Source organism: Amphiura filiformis, chromosome 10, assembly GCF_039555335.1.
Source record: "Amphiura filiformis chromosome 10, Afil_fr2py, whole genome shotgun sequence".
In the NCBI taxonomy this organism is placed as follows: Eukaryota; Metazoa; Echinodermata; class Ophiuroidea; order Amphilepidida; family Amphiuridae; genus Amphiura; species Amphiura filiformis.
The window spans coordinates 14,566,350-14,590,803 of NC_092637.1; the positions used below are offsets into that span (position 1 = coordinate 14,566,350).

At 34.5% G+C, this 24,454-nt stretch overlaps 1 protein-coding gene across 1 annotated transcript in view; it reads left to right on the plus strand.

Annotated features, from left to right (window-relative positions):
- LOC140162546 (kinesin-like protein KIF28P) overlaps window positions 1–24,454 on the plus strand; it is a 72,492-nt gene continuing 48,038 nt past the window's right edge. Inside the window, exons 1-4 of the mRNA XM_072185797.1 lie at window positions 1–214; window positions 17,122–17,316; window positions 19,455–19,587; window positions 20,286–20,368. Of these exons, the coding sequence (XP_072041898.1) occupies window positions 161–214; window positions 17,122–17,316; window positions 19,455–19,587; window positions 20,286–20,368 (465 nt within the window). The 5' untranslated portion in view covers window positions 1–160. The remainder of the gene's footprint in view (window positions 215–17,121; window positions 17,317–19,454; window positions 19,588–20,285; window positions 20,369–24,454) is intronic.

Sequence of the window (24,454 nt, forward strand, 5' to 3'; positions counted from 1 at the left end):
AAAAAGAGAAAATTGACATTGGCTCAGAGTCAGACTGAAAAACCTCTTGTATATTAAGTGCACTTTATCAGGGAGTCGGTACTTAATTACTTCTCGAGACTGAGGCCTGGTGTGCATCGAACCAACAAAGCACGGGAAGAAATTGAAGAAGATCATCATCATGCCGCCACCGTCATCTGAAAATGTGAAAGTGGCTGTTCGTGTTCGACCATTTATATCCTTTTTTATTTATTAAAATGTCTTGATAAATTTGATTAAAATATTTAAGTATGGTATATTAATAATAATATTAAAAATGTACTATTTCTTTGCGTTATATTTTAATTTTGTTATTCATTTACTCAAAATGTATGTGGTCATGTTTTTTATACTGGGTCTGGGACCCTAAAAAAGGTGGTGCTGTCACATTTTGTTAAATCATTTTGTCTACTTATTCCTATATTTTTGCTAAAATTCATCATGAACAAATGGTTTTGGTCTTATTTTGAAGATAAATTATTAATCTAATGAATTAATAACAAATACAATTAAACAAATGTATTAATTAATTACAACAGCTTTTAAATTAAGTTAATTAGTCAGGGGTGGTGCCGGAAGTGGAGGAGCCGGAAGCGGAGGAGCTCTGTGTAATTCCAATGGGAAGTTGATGTTCATTAATAAAATTTATGCACTTTGTTGCCTAGGAGAAGTAAAAATGCATTTGCATAATGTTAATCTTATTTTTTAACTTTCTATAACTATAATTGCCTAGTTAATCTTAATAAACTTAGTAATTAAGGATTTAACAAGCTTTTAATTAATGCAGTGGAATGGGTCATACAATACAATGGGCTTTAATTTTGCATGCATGCATATGAAATAAATTTCAATATTGTTTTATCTTTGAAATATAAAATAAATCTTCTCAAAGGAGATTATTACAGTCAAAGGATTTATTCTGATGACATATTGATCTTTGGTTATAATTGTTAAATAGTTTATTGATGTAGGCTAAAGCAGTATACAGACTTTTTATTATACGTACAATATTGTATGTACAATATGTACGTTATTTAATCTATTGCCATTCTATTTCCAGTAATGTTTAAGTTCTATCGAATGTTTGATGACGTAAAATCGATAATATATTTCTGCTAGATATTGTATGTAACATATTATCGATTTTTCGTCATCAAACATTCAAGTAGAACTTAAACATTACTGGAAATAGAATGGCAATAGATTAAATAACGTATATATTGTACATACATAATATATGTACGCATAATACTGGAGTCTGAAGTGCGCTTAAGTGTGCATGTATATGCCTCATGTACATGTACCTTTGTTACTAATTATTCACTGTATATTGATTTTTGGAACACCCTATATAGGAATTGGATATTTGAATTTGATATTATAGCAATTCTGTAAACTATTTTGAATATATTTTCCAAATTTAATGACACTTTGGGAAATTTTACATAAATTAAAAATTTTAATTTACAACTTTTTTCACACCCTGTATAACACAATGGGCTTAATAAATATAGTACAAACTATAAATTTAATGAAAGGACTAACTGTGTACATTCCAAATATCAAGTTCATTTTCCAATTTAATATACTATGTAGAAATATTGGAGTGGTAAAGGAATTTAATATTTCAGTATTTTTCAATGGAATCACCCTGTATATTTTTTGTTTTTTTTTTGTATATCCACTCGAACTTTACAGATTTGCAATCATGACAATATATGCTTTCTAAAAATGTATACTTTTACTAGTTTGGGTGAAAACTTTTTGAAATATAATCAGAAATACAAAAAAGGAGTTGATTTTTGACCAATAGCAAGATGTGACACAATTGGGTCCCACCTCAAACAAGAAATGTCTTTAAAAAAGACGCGCAGTGAATGAAGAAAAAATGTTGGATTTCACATTCACTGAGAGGACCTTTGGCTTAAAAATGAGCTTTTAGAAACGACACTGTAAAAAGGAGAATGATGTTTGTTTCCTTTATTTTATTTTGTCTTAAAAACCCACAATGAGGGCACAAATTAATTTATATGCTGAGTACTTAGTTCAATTCTTGGTATACTTAATAACATATGATGACATTTACTTAAAATGAAGAACATATTCTCAAGTTTGTACTTAACATAAATGAGTTAAAAAGTTGTATGCATTTGAGCCTTTAATAAGGCATAGGAATGATTATAAACATAATACTGTGGTATGGGGTAATAGCAATTCCTCATTGATAGCATGGATAGTGTCTAAGTCTGATGACGAGTCTTCAGGTTCATATTGTGGTTTGGATATACCATTGACTGACATCGGGTATGGCCATTGTTTTCAATTTTATGATGAATAGTTATATCATTTTATGAACCAATTACAGGTAGGCCTATTTCTGGAAAGCATTAAGAACAGAGATTAAACTGACCAAAATTCGAAATCAATATTCAGGGTGTACTAGACGATATACAGTGTGTAAAAATGAACTTTTTAAGGAACATGTGGTATATTTTTCTTTTCAGGAATATTTTCTCAATCTGAGGACCTCAAAATCAAACAGAGCTTGAATTGAAAAAGCCAACCAGAAATATACTTTATTTTGGGTGCGATGTTTGCTTCTATGTATACAGGGTGATCAAAATTTACTTCATTAACAGACCTAATTATTTATTCAAAAGGTTTAATTAGTGCTAATTAGCTGCTTAAACTGCTTTCAGTCATAAATACTCATTCCAAACCAGAGAATACAATATCTCTTTGTCACTTTTAGACTACACTTGCAATTCTGATAATTGACTGTTTTACATAGACCCTATGAGGGGCTATTCATTTTGAAAATATCATTATCATTTCATTTGTTCAAGAAAAATGTCACGCCGTCCAGTCTTTTGGGAGTCTCAACTTATAACCGCATGGTCCTTTACACTGCGCCATTAGGCCTATCAATTTAATACCCAGACCGAATAGGCTATTTAGTAATAAATAAAGCAACTTGAAACAAAATGATGGAGAAATTATCACTTGCGTAAAAACAAAATAGTATGGTCCACAACACAGAAGTCCTAAACAAACTGTAGGTCAAACAACGGCCTAAAATTGCATAAAATAGCTGACATGTACCGCAATATCAAAAACTGCATTTGGTACATTTTACAGGTTCACTTTACCATGCTTACAGCACGGTGTGTCAATTGCGGAAAATCCGTCAAGGTGTCCCAAGAATAATCATTTACAGTTGAGTCACGGTCACCGCCATCTCGCTTGCATATCCATATTAAACTACAGCGCCTCTATTAAATGACGTGCATGCACTGTTACTGTGCGACTGAACAACCTTTGTTTATTACTTAAGACAGATCAGCACGCTGTGATTGGATGTACTATGTAAATAAGTAAGTTGTTGTTGTAATGGTAACACACCATACTTTGGTAACACGAAACTTCACCCATCCCATCCACATGTAATGACACGTGATACAGTTTTTGAAAGCTAACTCCCCAGGCTAAATCCATATTCCTCCGCAAAAAATATAGCCCATGATAAAATTAATCATAGTTATAATTATTTTCTTCAAATGTGGTTGTCGGGTTCAGTATACCACAATTAATACAACAATAAAACAATTCCCACCAGATAATTACTTGATATGTAGGCCTATACTTTCTCAATCTAAACCTGAGGTATAATATGGTTTCAGATCTAAACCAAAATCAGTACCACTGACGTCATCTCTGTCTACCAACCAAGTTATCAAAATTTGTCTATGGCATATGCAAGGTATTCTACCGGGCAATACACTAGGATAAATTATTACTTGTGCTGTGATAGTTGCCATCTCATGCACGTGATTGGAAATTATGCACATTTACAAAAACATAGGCCTACGTTTAAACTGCTAAAATACATCACGCATTTTGACTATAAACTCATCTATACCATTTTACTAGAAATGTACTATCTCCAAGGACGCCATCGACCAACTCAACGAACTCATGCATATGCAAACGAGCCCAATCCCTATGCTAAATCAGGGGTGTGAGAGTAGAAATTGACAGGACGCATGCTCAGCTAATGCTTGTAGCTAATATTCCTCATGCAAGGAGCCCAGGTTGAGTGTGTTGTTGAAAATCATTGCATTAAAAAACACTTCTTTCAATGAAATCGCATATAAAATCAATGGATACACAACCAAAATTCTACAAAAGTCAATCTTTATATTAATAAAGCTATCGATGTGTACGAAAAACTTCAGTGGTACAAAATGCCTTTCACATTCGAAAATTTCAGTATAGTAACACCCAGCCAATTCAGAATTAATGCAGCACTGCTGCAAAAACATGACCATATGTCTGGTTCCATACATATTGTAGGTATCCTAGGTGAATTCATAGCACTTTCCGTAGCAAAGTTACATCTTGTCAAAGATTGACTTTCATCAAAAAGATTCAGCTAGCAAAATTCCCCCAAAACGGCATTTCGGGGGTGTTTCTAGATCTTAGTCTCATGGCGATGGCAGCTTTTTTAATGGAACTGCTATCAAAATCCTCTAAAATTCCATGTGCGACTTGATTATCACCATAAAAATCATATATTTGGGTCAAGTGAAGTATAGAAAACATATTTATGTAGGTTTCCTTCACCCACCTATTCTCGAAAAAAATTCAAATTTCTATGTAAATATGCATTGTGTTGGGGCCCCGGTCTCGGCGAATTCGCTGACTAAGTAAATGTCCCGGGTAAATGTGTTAACTAAGGTTTGCCTAGGTTACCTACATATTGCTGTCTGGTTTATAGCAGGTACGAATAATTCCGCGTGAATTGAGACGTCGGAGCCGGTCAAACACAGAGGACTAGCCTACATCCCGTATCCTACTATCACTCAAACAAGCAAATCTCTTCACGAATTCACTCACCTTGCGATCCCACATCATCAGTTGAAACAAACATCTAAGTTTCCAAAAACAACTTTGTCATTCCTCAAAACTACAAGTTACTTCATTAATAAAAAATTGAAATCCTACTATTACCAGTTTATTGAAAATTTTGTTCGATTTATGTCAACCAAAAGAACGCACGAGTCGAGTTCAGTTGACCAAAATGGTATCTCCTGCATCCTGGTCACCTCAGATACATGTACATGTACATGTATGACGTCAGTATCACAATCGGTGGATCGGATTGGTTGAAATCCACGCCACGTTTTTGACCTTACAGGGGTCAGAGATATATAGATTTCAGATTCAGATTCAGATTTTATTGACATTCATCTTACAACAAGATATGGTCAAAACATATATAATAATAGGCCTACGATACGATATATATAATACAAATAAAGTACAAGAACAATAATTACAGTTTACAACTATAAAGAATATAATATAAATTAACTAGGCATAGGCCTATTATTTAAATCCAGTTTTTCAAATGCAGTATAAATGAAATTAGCAACTGCATTGGTGGTGTCAAAATCATTGGCACCCATGATAAGAAGAAACTTATCATTTTCAGTTGAATTGTTGGTAACAAAAATATCATCTATTAACGCATAAATCTATTACGGATATCGTTATATAAGGAACATTTCATAATGAAATGAAATTAGTCCTCAATTTCATTGAGATTACAATATTTACAAATTCTCCGTTCTGGAGGCAATTTAGGGGAAACATATCTATCCATTTCAATCCTTAATTTATGACAACTAATTCTTAGTTTACAAAAAGTAGATCTATGCCTACGTTTTAATAATGTAACATAATTTTCTATTGAAAATGAACGCTTGAATTGACAATATGTTCAAGTTTAGTCTGATGGTTTTTACAACATTTAACCATGAATTATTATAAACAGTTTTTTGTTTATCTACAATTAATGTGTTAAAATTAGCCTTATTAATCATGGTAGGTCTATTCCATATGTCATATTTATCAATCAGTTTCAAAACATTCATAATACCGGTGGACCAAGAAAAGGTGTTTAGTTTCCTGTTATCAATCAGAGCCTTTGTTACAAGAGAGGTTGAACCTAACATGCAGTTTAAATTAAGTTTCCACCAATATTTTATAGCTAAAGCAATCATAGAAATGAGAATGGGGTAACTTCCCAATTAAGCCACGTGCAGCATTATTTGTAGCTTTCTTATGAACACCCAGTACTGTTTTACAAAATTTTATATGTACATTTTCGCCAGGAGGCTTATCACAAATATTTACAAAATTAGTATCATTAATGTTTTTACATAAATAAGGCGCCTATATTTCACTGCCGTAACTTAAGATTGGTTGAATGAGAGTACGGAATAATGTAGAGCTGCATTTATAAGAGTTGCTATAAAGGTTTTCACGAACTTTAAAATATGCTTTTAAAGCTTTATCTTTCAGCTTAACCATAGCATTTTGAAATGAACCTGATGGTGTGAAAATAACACCCAAGTAGCAGTATTCATTAGTTATTTTAAGATCAGTATTGCCATAAGTAAATGTGAAGTTCCGAATGAGATGACCTTTTTTATTAAAAATCATGACGTTAGACTTGTTAATATTTACAAAAAGCTTCCATTTTAAACAATAATTATTCAGATTATCAAGTGCTTGTTGGAGACCTTGAGCACTTTCAGAAAGAATGACAAGATCGTCAGCATACATTATACAAGATAGACGATACTTATCAAGCAATACTGGATCACATGAATTGTCAAATATTTTTGGAATGTCACTGGTAAAAATATTAAAAACATTGGGCTAAGAATACATCCCTGTTTGACTCAACTGTTGTATAAAACGTGTCAGTTAACTTACTATCATATTTTACAGCAAAACTAACTGAAGAGTACATATCACGGATAATATTGATCAAGTGACCACCTATTCCAGCCTGCATCAGTTTATATAACAGTGCGCTCCTCCATACGGTGTCAAAGGCTTTTGAGAAGTCAATAAAACAAACAAAAAGTTTTGACTTTACTGAGTTCAAGTATTTGTCGATAAGAGATTTAAGAACGAGAATATGATCACTCGTGACGGCTACCCTTTCTGAAACCAATTTGTTCAGTTGGAATGGTCTTGTATTTATCTGTAAATAAAACAAGACGATTATGTAAAACTAAGCAAAATAATTTGCAAAGATTACTGGACACTGCTATACCACGATAGTTTCCTGGATCTGTTTTATCACCTTTCTTATGAAGAACGGTCAGTGTACTTAATCTCCATCTTGATGGAAATTTACCGCTAATATAAATTGTGTTAAAAAGTATGCATAAAGCAGGTGCGAGAATATGAATACCTTCTTTTAACATTTCGTTTCTTATTCCATCAACTCCTGGTGCTTTGTTGTTCTTCAGTTTCAGACCTGCTTTAATGACTTCATCTGGAGTTATGTTAAAATTTAATTCATTATCCGAGAAGTCATAATGATCCCAGAGGCTGTTTAAAGTGGCCTCAAAATCTTTATCATTGTGTACGATATTTCTGTTCATCAGTGTTGAGAAATGATCTAACCATTTTTTTGGACTGATAGGATTAGTAGAATCAGTGTGAGAACTACTACATAAATCATCATATAAGTTCCAAAATGCTTTAGGATTATTTTCCTGCATATTATCTAGCATATCAAAAATGTTATCACGGAAATTCTGTTTTTTCATATTAAGCAATTTCTTGTATTGCTTTTTCATATGACGGAACCTATGAATTAAAAACATGTTAGATGGTTGTTTCTTAATATTACGAGCCAAACTTTGCAGTTGACGAAATGATAGTTTACATTCCTTATCATACCATTTACCATCTTTATGCGTTTACATTTATGTAATTTATCAGAAGAACACTTCTTGCCTTTTACTAAGCCCGCTGAATTGCCCATGTTTTCAATAAGATCGTAAAAGTTATCTACGACTGTATTACTACGTAATTCTTCAGAAGTATCTGAAAATTGTCAATTTGAACGCCTTGAGTGAATGACTTAACAAGTGATTCAGCATCTGGGTTTCTAACAAAATCTTTCCATGCCTGTAAAGCGTGAGTGTTCCATATAAACTGATCAGGAAGCACATGAAGAGGAGTTTCACAGCAAAGATGTCATTGTAGGTACACCAATTTGACTTTACAGTACAAGATATCATACAATGAATGGAGGATGGTGTTAAATCATGAACACGGAAATATTCAATATCATTTAATATGTTGGAACTACATAATGCATAATCTATCACACTTGGGGTACCTCGATGGTTGAAACAGGTAAAATTACCACAGAGATCACCTAGTTTTCGACCATTAATAATACGTAGTCCACTGCTCTTACATAAATCTAGTAACTTCTTACCATGGGTATCAACATTCTTTTCACACAGCTTCTCCTAATAATAGGCGATCACTAACATAAGATGAAGACAGTGACAAAAAATTATTATTATCATTAGTAATATAGTCGGGTTTACAGTTCGTTCGAGCATTGAAGTCACCAATAATGATACAATTACCCTTCACTGATAAACGATAATGTCTTCTTCAATTAAACTAAAAATATCATCTCGTTGAGAAGAGAAACTAGAGCGAATAGGACTAATATATACATTACAAATATAAATATCTTTGTCCAGACCAAAAAACGCTTTGTTTAATTTGAACCACATGTATTCAGAATGAGTTGATTTTAGGAAGGTAACCCCTTTAATCAAGGTTGTTTTCACCCTACTGCCAGACCGCCAAAGCATGAGGAGCATTTTTGATTGCGGTCTATTATTTTGTACGATGTGGTAACCAGGAACTGAAAGAGAATCAGTGGAGTTACAATGAGTTTCAGTAAGACAGAAGATATCTAGTTTTGATAACATATCAACAACATGTTTAAATGTAAGTTTGGAGGCAATGCGAATATTTGCTATTCTAGTATGCACACCATCGATATTCCATCCTCCAATTTGAATATCAGATTGAGAAAATGTCTGAATGTTGAATTTGATTCAAAAGTGAAAGTTCGTAGGCTAACTTATCTAGAATTAGCAACATACCGTTTTCTTTTATCACGGGTATTTAAGGTAACTTCGATCTTGCACCTAATATTACTATATAATAGACTAGAACCATCTTGGGAAAGATGGTATCCATCAGATGCTAACAGGTGGTCTATTACTATACCATTTCTCAAGAAGTTACTGTGCATATGCATATTCATGTATGAAAACAGCGATGCGGATGTACAATGTAGTATCATCACCGGGACTGAGAAATGTGACATTTTCGATGTTTGTACTGGGGAATTTCAGACACGGAGACTCCGCAGAGATTTCGACAAATTCGTCCAAAGGTAACCAAAGGTTTGAGGATCGTATTTTTAACTACCGGTATCACTAAATGTTTTGGAATTGAGGTCGGCTAAAAAGTAGACAGTTTCGGGGACTGTAATTGGTGTAGATGTCACATTTTGAACAGTGAGCGATAAGTGACCAATTTGACGCTCAGCACAAGTGTTTATAATCTTTAAGGGTACGGTACTCAAAATGCTGATAATAATTGATAATTTTCAAAATGTACGCCTACTGTACGGCACGCTGATCGAATCTGTGAATATCCAGGTCCTTTGCATGATCTGAGTAGGCCACATTTTATTTGTGTGCCACACTTTACCTAAATTATTGCCAATTATCCATGTTTTAAGGACCTGTAATTTGATGGTTGGTAGTAATCAGGGCTCGGCTTAACTTTTTTGACACTAGCCAGTACATGTATAGGAGTTACACGCCCAACAGAAATGTTATAAGCCCGAATTTATCAGAAAAGGGCCTCCCCGTTTTATAGGTGATTGGGTGTGCAGATCTGAAGAGTATGGTCACACGCTCAGTGTGCATGGTCTGGGCTCGGTTCAGCGATCGGAGGGCAAATAGCTGCCGGCGTTTCTGTCGGTTGTTAATTCTGCAGCTTTACAATTAAAGGTCCGAACATACGTATGCCGCAATTGTGATGTGATGCGGTGTGTTGCGTTGCCGCACTGCAAATCAGTCTCTTGCCAAATAGCATTGCGATATCGCATAAAGTTAAATTCATTTTAACAGTGCATTGCGATGATGATAGATATATCGGTAATGCATCGCAGATGCAGTGAAGTATGAACAAACCTGAATACTGCATTGCAGTACATGGATTAAGGCTGGCATTTTCGGTCGGGTAAACGGGTACCGCCGAGATTACATTACCCGGTAGGAAATACCTCCCGGTACCAAATTTAAAAAAAAAAAAAAAAAAAAAAAATTTTAAGTTTTTATTTTTTTCGGTTTTGTAGTGTCCCTGGACCTAGACCTAAATGCTAGGATCATTCATGGTTGACCTAAAAAAAAAAAAAAAAAAAAATTCAAGATATTTTGTTATTTTTAATATGAAAATTGATAATTTGTATTCATGTCATAGTCTATTAGCGTGCCGGTACTAGGAGTAGACCTACAAACCAAGGTAGTACCGAAGATTTTTCTCATGATAATATGTTTTGTAACTTAACTGATGAACTTGAAAATAATTCTGTATATTCTGATGATTTGTTTGATATATCTGTTGTAAACAACAATGAATCCAATGAAAATGTTACCATAGATCAAAGTCGTAGTCCTTCAAATAATAGTAATGAGCTTTTACATAGGCCTACTCGGAAATTAAATGTGAGCCCAAGCCTAAGGAATACAAATTGTAGCGCATCTAAAAATGCTAAAAGTCGTAAAACACGCCGAAGTAGAAGGACAAAGAAGTTGAATAAACCTACTATACACACAAAAGTCAACATAGCATTCAATAATGTGAATCGTATCAAAACGAAGGTATACGAAATTTCAAAGTTTGTTATTGATAATGAAATTTGTATATTTGGTATCGCTGAAACTTTTTTAAGAACAAATGAACGTGTGAACATTAATGGTTATCATTGGATAGGGAAGAACAGAACTAATAAAGGAGGGGTGGAGTAGGTTTCCTGGTATCTGATAAGGTAGAAATCATGGATGATAATATTTGTAATTCATGTAATGATGAATATGAAAGACTTTGGATAAGAGTAAGGATTGGTAGCAATGATGTTCATGTGGCGGTGACATACTTTCCGGTACAGGGTACTGATCAAGAACTTGTTAATGAACTGTATAATCAGTTATTGGCAGATATCATACAAATTGAAAATGCGAGTGATAATGAAGACCCTCATATTTTAATCATGGGGATTTCAATGGTAGAATTGGTGATGAAATTTATGGTGGTGATCCAGTTAAAAACAGTAACGGACAACTTCTATTAAATTTTGTTGATGATGCACGCTTTACTTTAATGAACTGTACTCGTAAATGTACTGGTAAAATAACTTGGTTTAGAAACATGCAATCTAGCTGTATTGACTATATGTTGGCCTCCGATAAGATGGAAAATTGCATTCTTAATGTAGTAGTTGATGAAGAACGCCTAATGAATATCGGTAGTGACCATAATATGATTATCGCTAAACTTGAATTTTCTAGTACTAGTAAAAAGGTAGATAACCCAGATTCAACTTACAAAACATGGAATATTCCAAAGGATCAAAATTGGTCAATTTATCAGAAAGCTATTGAGAATTGTTTTTGTAAGTGGGCTCCAGAAACAATCAACGATGTAAATTCTCTCTGGTATAGTTGGAAAGATAACCTTGTATCAGTTGCCACTCATACTATTGGCTTCAAAGATACTTCTGATAATAGAAAACAATGGTGGTGTAAAGATATTGATGAGGCAATCAAAGAAAGGAAACAAGCCTGCAGGAAGCATCGCAAATGGTCTAAAAATGATAGGTTTAATCAAAAGAAAGGTGAAGTTCTTTGGGAAGAGTATAAGTCTAAGAAAAAACATGTTAAAGAACTTGTTCAGAAAAAAATTACTGAAATGAGAGTTGAAAGGAGTATCAAAATCGCCGAAGCAGGAGGTCCATCTTCAAGAGACTTTTGGAAAACATTAAGAGGTGTTAAGTGTAAGGATAATCTCTCTTGTATTAAACTTCCTAATTCTGACCAAGTTGTTAATGATAGGAAAATAATGAATCAAACAATTATGCAATATTGGAATACTCTAGGTAAAATGAACAAGGAAATGAATGACAGTGTAAATAGTTATGATGTAAATAATATTATTGATCAGATAAGGAAAGGTAACCCTAATGTGGGTGTGAATACAAATGTTTTATTAAATGATATCGAAATCTCTTTTGACGATGTTAAGGATGCTATCTCGTGTGCCAAAAATAATAAAGCACCTGGGCTTGATTTAATTACCAACGAGCTCTTAAAGAATGGAGGGAATGGTTTAATTAATTCATTAACACAAATGTTTAACCGCTTTTTGGACTTTGAGAGCACGCCAAATGAATGGAATAAGGGAATAATTATTCCCATATATAAAAAGGGTAGTAAAAAGGACTTAGACAATTATAGGGGAATTACATTAACATCTTGTGATTCCAAATTTTTTAATCGAATCATTTCAAATAGAATTTCGACTTTCATTGAAGATAATAATATTCTTTCGGAAGTGCAGGGAGGCTTCAGGAAAGATCATAGGTGTGAGGATCATATTCTGACTTTAAAAGGTATTGCAGCTGCAAGACTTGATGAGAATAAACCAACATATATGGCCTTCCTGGACTTCCGAAAAGCATTTGACACGGTATGGAGAAAGGGTCTCTTGTCAGTTGCTTGGAATGTTGGCATCAGAGGAAGTGTATGGAATATTTTAGAGAGTTTATATAAAAATGTTCAATGTAATGTCAAATTTGGGGACATAGTCACAGATTATTTCGATGTAGAAGAAGGTGTTAAACAAGGCTGTGTTTTATCTCCAATTCTATTCTGTATTTATATAAATGAATTATCAAAGATGCTTGGCAAACATGATGTTGGAATTCATATTATGGGTGTTAACATAAAATGCCTTTTTGGGCAGACGATGTTGTTCTTATAGCTAAAGATGAAAATGACTTACAACGTATGCTTAATATTGCAGCCGAATTTTCAAATAAGTGGCGTCTTAATTTTAATCACACGAAATCTAATGTTCTTGTTGCTGGTAAACGTGTTAATTATAACAAATTATGGAATCTTGCAGACAATCACATTATGGAAGTAGATATGTACAAGTACTTAGGTGTTCATATCACCAGAAATCTATCTGATCACTCTCATATATCTGAAGTCATAAAAAGGGAAATCGTTTGATTGGATATGTTAAGTCAATTATTGATAACCAGGACGACTTCAATAGAGTATATTATGGTAATATTCTTTGGAAATCTTTGGCTTTACCAGCTATTAATTATGCATGTGCGATTTCATCATATAGCGCTAGTGATTATAAAAACTTGACAGTCTTCAAAATCAAATGGCAAGGACCATTCTTAAAGCCCCAAGAAACACCCCAGCAGAAGCACTTATTGGTGATTTAGGTTGGGAAGATTTTAAAAGTATGCATGATAAGGTAAAAATTAAGTATCTCTCAAGATTGCTTTCAATGGACTTACATAGATGGCCAAAGTTAATTATCAACGCTCTTCTTATTATGTCTGAAAACTCACATCCGATTTCTTGGAAATGGCTTAACTCAGTAAGGAGTACTTTAAATGATATTGGTATGAGTCATATAATGGGTTCAAATACTCAGTCATTAATAAGTAATAGTTTATCTTTCAATCATATTCATAATCAATACCGTGTGAAAAGTTGGTATGAATCGGCATGTCGTAAATCTTCTTTGAAGGAATATGTCCAATTTAAAAGACTCCTCACTTAGAAAACTATTTGCTTGACAAATTAGATTTTTATGGTGCAAGTATGAAGTTCAGAGCACGATCTAATACACTCTCGTTAGATAGAAAGTTAAGCATTTGGGATAATAACTTAAGTGGTATATGTATGCGCTATGTAATGATGGCACAGAGGATATTTTACATTTTATGTTTAAATGTACAGCACTAAAGGGTGTCAGAGATGACGAACTAAATATCCTAAGGAATAATCTTTGCAATAATGGTTTCTTTTATGTTTGGAATATTTTTATATCCAGTGAGATGAATATCAAATTGCGTTTTGCTCTAAGTAGTAATGTATCTTATGGTCATGGATACGTAGGCCCACCATTCTCCACAGAATTCCAAAATATTATTGATGATATGTTTGATGCCTATTGTAAATCGTACATAAAACGTGCATGGTCTTTAAGGACACATTTGAAGGCATTATAAATAATGTCTTTATTATTTTTCTTTTATATTCAAGTTCTGATTAATGTCCTTGAGTAGGCTACTAATTAATGTACATATAATGAGGTTTACTTCAGTGTAAATATTTTTTATTTTGTATTTTTCATGTTTGAAACGTATCATTTGTATTTACTGCTGTTTAATTTTAAATTAATTTAATTTTGTTTTATATATTTATTCACATTGTTATTATTTAAATGTTTTTGGATGCACCATCATATTGATGAGTGCCACTGATGTAAAAGTGATATCCGAATAAAAACTAAACTAAACTAAACTAAACTAATGATTTCAAAATGCATTCAAATTCAATACATTTTGAAATCATTAATAGACTATGACATGCATACAAATTATCAATTTTCATATAAAAAATAACAAAATATCTTGAAATTTTTTTTTATATTTTTTTTTTTAGGTCAACCATGAATGATCCTGGCATTTAGGTCTAGGTCCAGAGACACTACAAAACCGAAAAAATAAAAAACTTTAAAAAAAAAAAAAATTTTGCATTTTTTTTTTTTTTTTTTGCATTTCAATACCAGTTACCCGCCTGAAAATTGCGGCGGGTACCCGGGTACAAAATTACCCGAAAATGCCAGGCCTAACATGGATGGTATCGCAATAAAGTTAAATACATTTTAAGTTGGATATGCGATGAGTTGCGGTGAGTTGCGGCAAAAAGTATGGTAATCTATAAATCGGCATCGCAACGCAATTGCGGCGAACGGACCTTTTGTGTGTGCTTTTGATCATTCATGTTGGATTATGGCCTCTACATGTATCTTGATTTGGTGTCCCTTGAATAGGGTTCAATTTGCATGACATGTAGTGCAATAGGCGTACTCCCTATTCCAGAAAAATACAGAACTAATTTTTTGGGATTAAAAAAATATTATCCTGTTTTGCCAAATGAAACATAGCTCCTAATCCTTTAGTTAGTCCTAACTGGCAATTAAAGTCAAATTTTAATATCTGGTCAATTTTTGGAAATAAGGGCCATAAAACATGGGTTTTTAGGGTGTTTTTCGTATGCTGTGACAATCAAGCCCAAAGACTTGTACCAAGACTAATTTCAGTTTATAATGCAGTCTTATTTTTTGGAAAAGACATGTTTCTGATATTGATAACCAATAATTTAATTAAAGAAACACAAAAAAGTGAAAATTATAGCAAAATGTTGGCATATACTCAAGATTTTGAATGCTTAGACTTGTTCCAAGTCTTTGATTTTTGTGACTCAATTGTCAGAGAATATGCCGAAAATGCATGTTTTTGGCTTGTTTTTCAAGAAATTAGTAAAATAGTGATTTGCCAGGTAGGTCTAACTAAAGGATTAGGACTGAGCTATGTTTCATTTGGCAGACCTTAATAATATTTTTGTAATCCCAAAAATTAGTGCTGTATTTTTCTGGAATAGGAGGGCGGGTTAGTGTAGTGGTCTTCTCACTGCTTCTCACCACTGTGGCCCGGGTTCAATTCCTCAGCGGTGCCACATGTGAGTTTGGTTGCCGATCCATGCTCGTCCTCGAGGTTTTTCTCCGGTGCTCCGGTTTTCCTCCTGCTTCTAAAATTGGACCTCTTCCCATATCCCTGTCCCGTCATATCTGGAGGCATCCCTTGAATTTAGTAGCCTCTGAGCACTATTGGGTTTAGCCTGGCTTCGGCCGAATGTTATAAATAAATTTACATCTTGCTCATTGTAATGTATCATTCACAAGGTTTATGTGACTCACCAGTCACCAACATTCATCTTCCACTGCTCTTGCAATTTTCTTTCTCTCTTTTCTTCATATTTCTTCGGCTTTAAATAACACCTTGTCATTCTCAGTAGCACACCGTTTTGATGGGTCTTTGATCCTGGCTACATATTTCCACATTCTTAGTCTCTGAAGAGCACTCTCAAAACCAAAACTTGGGTCCAATTTGAATTCGTCATTCATTATACAGCCTGCATGCATGTGCATTGAAGATGAACAGCCAATGAGGGGCAGCACTGGGCATGCGCACAGTAGGGGTATCGTTATTGTTTATTTTCAAGCCAGCAAGCAAGGGAATTCCCCATTGCCGTACAATGTAGGCCTAAATGCTAAGGTAAATGCTGTTTTGCAAAGTGTGGGCTGTGTAAAAGTCGACTTGAGCCCTGGTAGTAATTGGACCAATCAAATTTGTATCTATTCTATTAATATTCAAGCTTCAAAATAACCAAGAACCAGGGGCCATTTACCCAATGGTCATAACATTTTGGCTCCTGGTCCACACCAAAATCATATGAACCAGGCTATACATTTTTCTTAAATAGAGCCTGGTAGTTAAAGCAGGTTTTGTATTTTTAAAATATAAATGACTCTTACATATATGTAGCTCTTTGAAAATGGCGCCTGGTTCACTAGATAATTAATCGCCGGACCAGGAGCTGCTTTTTCCAAATGTGTGGCTCCTGGTCCAGATCTGCTTATTTTGAGGCTTGACTCTATTAGTCGCCGGCTCGCCCCTACCTCTAATAAATGCCCTTCACCATTTTTTTAATAAAATATTTAAAAAATGCTGGAATTGTGTAAGTAAGCTTGTAACGACAGTCCAGACATGATCGGTAAATTTTGCCGAAATGTTTTTAGGGAATTGTCATGGTAAAAAAGACCTCTAATAAATTCCCCCTTTAGAAAAAAAATGTCACGCTTGGTGCATTAAATAGGGTAAATATATGGTAATTAATACATAAATTGATAGTCTGTAGAAAGAGTTGTCGTGCCTGGAAAAATTGTGGAATTCAGGAAGATCCTTTCCAGAAAATAGACAATACATAGAGAGTGCTATATAGAAATGCTACATGTTACATTTTCCTTAGCTAAACACACAATGATCGTGAGAAGAACATGAATGCATCGTGCATCATCAAGATGTCCGGCAATTCAACAGAGATCACGAACCCAAACAATCCAAGTGACACGCCCAAACGCTTCACTTACGACAAGTCTTACTGGTCACATGATGGCTTCACGGAACAAGCTGATGGATACTTGGAACCAACGGAGGACCATTATGCAGATCAGGTGTGTAGACAATCTACAAAAGTGGAAATGTTTGCGCTGCATTTATTTTCATGCTTTTTGGATAATTTCAAGCAGCTACAGTCAGGGTTGCCAAACCTGCAATTTGGTAGCCCAATTGGGCGACTTTTGAAGATTTTGCCTGTGACTCCTGCAATATATAACAATTTCCTGTCCCATAGGTTAAGAAAAAAATTGGGCGACTTGTTAACATTGGCTCCTGCGACTTCCAATAGTTTCCTGGTCCATAGAAACCAATGGTAAAGAGAAAAATTGGGTGACTTTTCAATGATTTGACCAGCGATTCGGGCTGAAATGTTTTGGCAACCCTGGCTACAGCCAAAATAAAAATATGAGAAATTATACAGACCTGCCAACTGTCCCTCATTTTGAGGGACTATCCCTCATTTGGGGGTTACCAAAGTGAAAAAGAAGGACAGTCCTATTTTCTGAAAATTTCAGTGATGGCAAATTTAAATGTAAGAACAGCAGAAAATGATGCAAATTTCACTTAAAAAATTTGCTACAGCATTCTCTTTAGTCCTTCTCTGAATTCTGCAAGTATTGGACACCTCAAGTCTTTGAATTTGACGGTATATTTGTCGGAAATATGTTTTGTTTTTGTTTTTTAGATATCAAAGCTCAAAATTACAAAAAAAGTCACACAAAAATAACCACTTAAATTACAGCACAGATTTTCGATTTTTTTTCGCTATTTTCGCCTAAGTAGGATTCAATAATTTATTCATTAAACCAATAAGAAATGACAAATAATACAGCAATTTTTGTGAAAAATGTAGTCATTTATTGTATTTAACAAATCTTCCAATGGGCTGATCCATATAAAACCCCCCCTGGAAGATTTTGGAAATATCTTCCACATGGGGAGTATTCAAATGGAATGAACACATTTGGCAGCTCCATTTTCAATTTCATACACATGATGATAAAGATACAACCTGGATATTCTACAGAGGGAGGGTGAGTTTCAAATTGAGCTGTTCAAGTGTTCATTCCATTAGAAATTCATAATCCCTCTGTAGAAGATATTTCCAAAATCTTCCACAGGGCATAAAGGTAGTAGAGAAGGAGTGAGCTCGCGTTAAGCTCATTACGTGAATCCTATTGTATACACAATAGAGACAGATATACCTTTGATCTAATGATCATCGCCGATAATTTCTGGAATGACTCCGTCTCATGGGGGGTTCATATTTAGTAACAAGTAAATTACGTATGCGCAAAACATGTATTATGGATGCGCATACATTTACTTGGCTGTTGAACTTGAATATTCATATTTCATTTAATATAATGATGTTTTTTACGATTAATATGTTGAAACATGTTGTTCCAGAATGTTTCTAAACAGTTTATTATGGAATAGTGCAGTTCACACACATTTTAAGGACGGGTAAAATTGTTTTAACCACTGTTTTAAAAATACGAAGATCTTATTAAAATAAATTGCGCATTAATGAGTTGAATTATACTCCCATCAAACGAGATGTATCTCAGTGTTGCCCGGTACTGCCCGAGTTGGTCCGATTTTATTTGTTTACCCAAAACTTTAACAATTGTTCCTCCCCCGAGGTTTCAAAATAAACCGCGTCCTGAGCCCTCTTTTAAACTAGCCAAAGAGATGTATGTAAGCATAATGTGCATCATTTTCATCAAGTTAGAATGACTTATGCTGTTTCATCATATTTATAGCGCACAGAAGTGTGCGACCATGCATGTATACAACACAAAAGATTATAAGTGATAATCGTGTTACATAATCAAAACGTTTATCTGGAAACCTCAAACGGTGGCAATTATGATTGTACAATAGAATGTGTGCGAGCTTTCTCCTTCTCTACTACCTCCATGCACAGGGGTAGTGTGAATTTTAAATGGAATAGCTCAATTTATTTTCTGCCACTTCTAAAGTTTTTCCATGTTTCTGCTCTTAAATGTGCCCTGAGCAGAAATACTGAACTAAATATGGTAACAATTGTAACAACAGTCTGTTTGAATTATATGCTGAATGACTGTTTTAAACACATTTGCCAGGGCCCATTTTTGAGACACCCTGTATGTACATATACATACAGATATGTAAATATAATGTGGTAGGTTTACCTTCTTTTCTTTTTCAGAAAAAAGTTTTTGGTGATTTAGGTCAGATGGTGTTGGACAATGCATGGCAAGGATACAATTGCTGCCTTTTTGCATATGGACAAACAGGGAGTGGGAAATCCTATTCTATTGTAGGATACCGCAGTAATAAAGGTAAGAAAATACACTGGGCAGCTTTTATGCCTGAAAGTTCAGCAGGTGAAGTTTTGATGTAAACCCAAAGTGGAATTTATCCTTATTTTAATAGCGGCTGTAAGATGGATATCCCTGCTCAATTTGTTACAGGAGGATTGCCTTTTATTCTCCATAAAAATTGAGATTTTGGTATCAGTGTAAAGCTCATATATTTCTCATTGACCCTGTGGAATATTAGGGCTGAAAGTTGCAAGTGGGTTCACCCAGTTAACCCATTTATTATCCTTTGGCCCAAAAAAAGCACAACACGTCTGATAAAATTGTTTTTGTGACCTTTCTATGTGATGTGACCAAGCAAAATCAGTTGCAACTCGGAAATATTAAATTTTCTTAGAGGATAGTAAAAAGCATTTACAAATCTGGATTTTGCATAAAACACCATTAAAATTGAACAACCAGTTCCAAAGATATGAGCAATTAAAGAGTTTCCAAAACAACAAGAAACAAAAGGAAATATTTCCTTTGTATGGCTATATCTCAAAATCAAATTTCTGAGTTCTGACTGATTTTGCTTCATCGCATCACATAATTATAATCATTAAAATTTAAATGTTATTAAAATGTTTTGACCAAAACTAATACATGTTTATAACATGTGCATGGTGAAGTCTGTAAATTATTTGGTTTGTAATCTTTTATCCACATTGTTTTTCAAGGTATCGTCCCAGTGGCATGCGAGGGATTATTTCATGGCATAGAGGGGAAACGAAAAACAGCATCTCAGGATCAGGAATTCCAGGTAAGACACATACAACAAGGCTGGCCTGCTATAATTGGAGCTAGAGATAAAAATACGTCTGACATCGCCTGTCAATCAAACTCGGAAACGATTTTACAAAGTTGTTGTGATGGTTGAAATTTCTGAACACGGTGGTAAAACAGTGTGCCTTATGGTAAATTTTGGACCTTCAAACATACACACTCCCTCATTTCAAATATATAGTTTTGGTTTCTCTATTGTTCAGAAACCAAAAATCAAGGGATTAAAATGTGGAGATGAACTGGTATGCAATCATAACACTATTGTGCTGGGAGGACACAAGAGGGTATAATCAAAAGTATAATGGCCTATAACCATACGTATATAATAGCCTATTGTGCTCACATTTTCATTATCGATATCTATCAACGCGGGCGACTTTTGCCGTAGATGGCACACTTCCATGACACCATAAAATTATACCCGAGTTCCGAGATTCGTTTGATAAGTTATGCATAGACATCGTTGGATATATACGAGACCTAGGCCTACATGTAGAAATCATGTGCATATATTGAGGGGGTGGGGGGGGGTGTCTTGTTTATTTGTCTGAAATATATACGATGCATGATGATGTAGATGATTTGATTATGAATTAGATTATTCCCCGGAAAGCACAACCCATACCTCTTACCTATGTTCCCTCCGCCACCTATATATAACCTTCTCCCTCCCCCCTCCCCACACTCGATATCGACTCTTCCCTATTATTCCACTCCACTCTTGAGCCCCTCTCTCCCTCCTTCCCTTCCCACTTCCAATGCTCTCTCCCCTCTGTTTCTCTTTCTCCCTTACCCTTTCCCCCTCCCCCCTCACACACACACACATACCCTCTTTCCCTGGCGATCTCTTCTATCTCTCTCTCTCTATTCTCCAATAAATAAATTGAATAAAAGTTAGTTTAAACCAGCTTTCTATGATATTGATCTTCCGTCATGCGACATGCACATAAATAGAGTTATGTATAATAGTGTTGATATCAATGAAGTCATAATCTGTCAAGTGGCTATTGTAATGTCTGTGGAAATATTTCGATGGTCTATATATTTTCACAGTGAAATCAGCTTAGGCTAATTCGTAGTCTCAAGTCAATGCTTTCAAACTAAATCGATGCTTTCAAATGTAGACTGCTTTGTTCGACTTCTCTGCTCGTGAATATTGCACTGCGAAGTTTAAACATTTCTTTTGTATACTTAGAGTAGGTAACTTCAAATCAAATAATTTTACGATCCACACCACTTATAAGAAACTGAAACCAAAACCAAAACTGACTGACACAAATGTTCGGTTTTAAACAAAAGGTAGAAACAATGAGTTCGATATCTTATGATTCAAGTGGTTAGGCAGGACAATAGGAAACCACGTGACCAAAACCAAAACCAAAACTAAAACTATATATTTGAAATGAGGCACTGTCTCAAAAGTTAGGTCTTATATATCTACCTATACAGACTATAGTAATAGAAAACAATGTTCTTCCCTCAAGGCACCATGCCTTAGATAACTTGCTTTTTGCCTTGTAAAAGTAGTGTAATTTGTCATCATTGATTTTCTGCAATTACTTTTCTAAGATGAAGGCAGCAGATGAATCAACCGTCCTTTTACGCGCTACTAACCAATCAACGGTGATGGGGAGTTTGATTGAGTGATGTCAGATGCAAACTAGTCTTATAATTCAATCTCAGATTATAACAATGGTGAGGGAAATGCCCTGCCACGTTTGGACCTAAAGGGGCATGAAAACAGAGAGAGAGAGATAAGGTTGTGCCTCTGATAATTCTGAATCTGAGGGTGCAAAGTGAAAGTCCACTGCCAAGAAGCAGGGCACGATTTGGACGTGAATCACCAAATCAATTTGCGTGGAAAAAAAAAGAAGTCATAGAGCCTAAATTACTTAAACCGGAGACATACTGCTACTAAAAAAAATGCTTGCTCATTCAATGTGTCCCTGGCTGTTCAAAAGAAGCAACAGTAATTAAAATGTACAACTTTTTTTCAGCAGTATTTCTCCGGTTTCCAATCTTGAATAAAAAATAATGTAGTACTTCTTTTTTTTTCTTCAATTTTTGTACCAAAAAAAATGATTTTTGTTTTTAGGATTTCTGGAAATTGCAAAAGACAAGGCCTGATATTTCTAAAATATTGGTCATAAATTTTATGAAAAAGAAGCTCCAAAGAAGGCTCATTGCACCAGAGATCTAGAATCTTGGATCTTCCAGGGCCCTTAGGCAGGCCCTGGACTCCAGCCGCAACGACTTTGCACTACATTCTTGTGATATGTGCTTTGCTCACATTATTCTATGATTTTGGGAAAATCAATGGATTCTTGCAGGATTGGGTGAGGATAATCAACTGAACTTCAACGAGTCTAAGGCCCTGAGAAGTTGCATTCTATTGTGTTGTATTTTATGATATTATAGTCAATCAAAACAGCTGCAATAGTGGTTATTCCTTCATGTAATTTTACACGAAATTAGGGTTAGGGTTAGGGTTAGAGTTAGGGTTAGTTTAGGGTTAGGATTAGGAATAGGGTTAGGATTAGGGTTAGGATTAGGGTTATGATTAGGATTAGGCTTAGGGTTAGGATTAGGGTTAGAGTTAGGATTAGATTACACGAAATAATTACATGAAGGATCGACCGAAATAGTGCTCGATACTATTTGATAGTAGAGTGTGTAATGAAACACACAAACAAGGTAATAATGTTATTACAGCATGATTTTATTACTCGGAGTTTCACGCCCCAACAGCAATCATCAGATAAGCTTGTTGCTGAATTCTGAACTGCAACAAGAACCACAATCCACAAACCATTTTATAATAGTGTAGCCACCATCATATTATCACAATTATTTTAAATACCGTAAAACCCTGTCTACAAGCATATACAGTGTTTTTTATGAAAGCTAAATTAATTCGAAGCAAGCGTAAATATACCAATACAATAGATTGGTCTTAAAATAATACTTGTTTGTATATGCTTGGATCCATAATTTATTTGCTCAAACTCCATAATGACGCCTGAATTAATGTAGCTTTCATCAGAAGCACAATATATGCTTGAAGACGGGGTTTTACGGTAATATGTGACACAATCTGGTCCATGGGGGCCAATATATGGAGGCATTTTTGAAAATTGAGTTACTGTAATTATTACATTATACATACAATAGGCTATCATTTACTGAAAACAGCAAAGGTCTAGCATACTTGGTTCGAAAGTTATGATGTTTTTTGATGTCTATTTTCTGATGTATTTTATTGTTTTTTTACTCCACATTTTTACCTTTATCTCAGTTTCAAATTTGCCACCTTTGGCCCCCATGGACCAGATGGTGTCACATATACAATTTGTATAAATGTCAATTAATTATTCAAATTAGGGTATTAATCTAATTGATTATGCATAAATTATCTTAAATTAAGTCATTAGAAATACTTTTAGAAATTTACAAACCAATATTATGTGAAATTAAATACTGTGAACATTTATGTATTGTTTTGAGCAAAATATTAGCAAAATGACATCATAATAATAGATTAAATAATTAAATCCTTCACACACAAAATGCACCGAAAGGCACATTAATCACAGTACTTAACCCTCCACAATTCTTGTTTTAAAAATGGGTTTAGAGCATTTTTTAAATGCGTACCGTATTTCGTCAAATAAGCGCCCCCGGGGGCGTTACATTTTCCCAAGGGGGGGCGTTTATTCAAGGTCAATTTTGAACGATAATTCCCGTTAAAATCATTAGGTAAACTAAAAACACACGCTAAAATGACGAACTATGAACTAGAAACACTGACTTCTGGCTCACTTCCGGTTTTCTGATCCAGATTTTCGCCAATTATTGACGCTATTATCGACCATGTGCGCAACTTGGTAAGGTTACTACACAAGATAGCATGGAAATATCGGCATTTTTGAAAAAAGTGGTGGGGGGGCGTTTATTTGAGAGGGGCGACTATTTGACGAAATACAGTATTCCAAAAACCATATACAATTATAATGCATACTATTCTATTTCCAAATCAGGGTCAGAAATTCGGCGAGAATCCTTT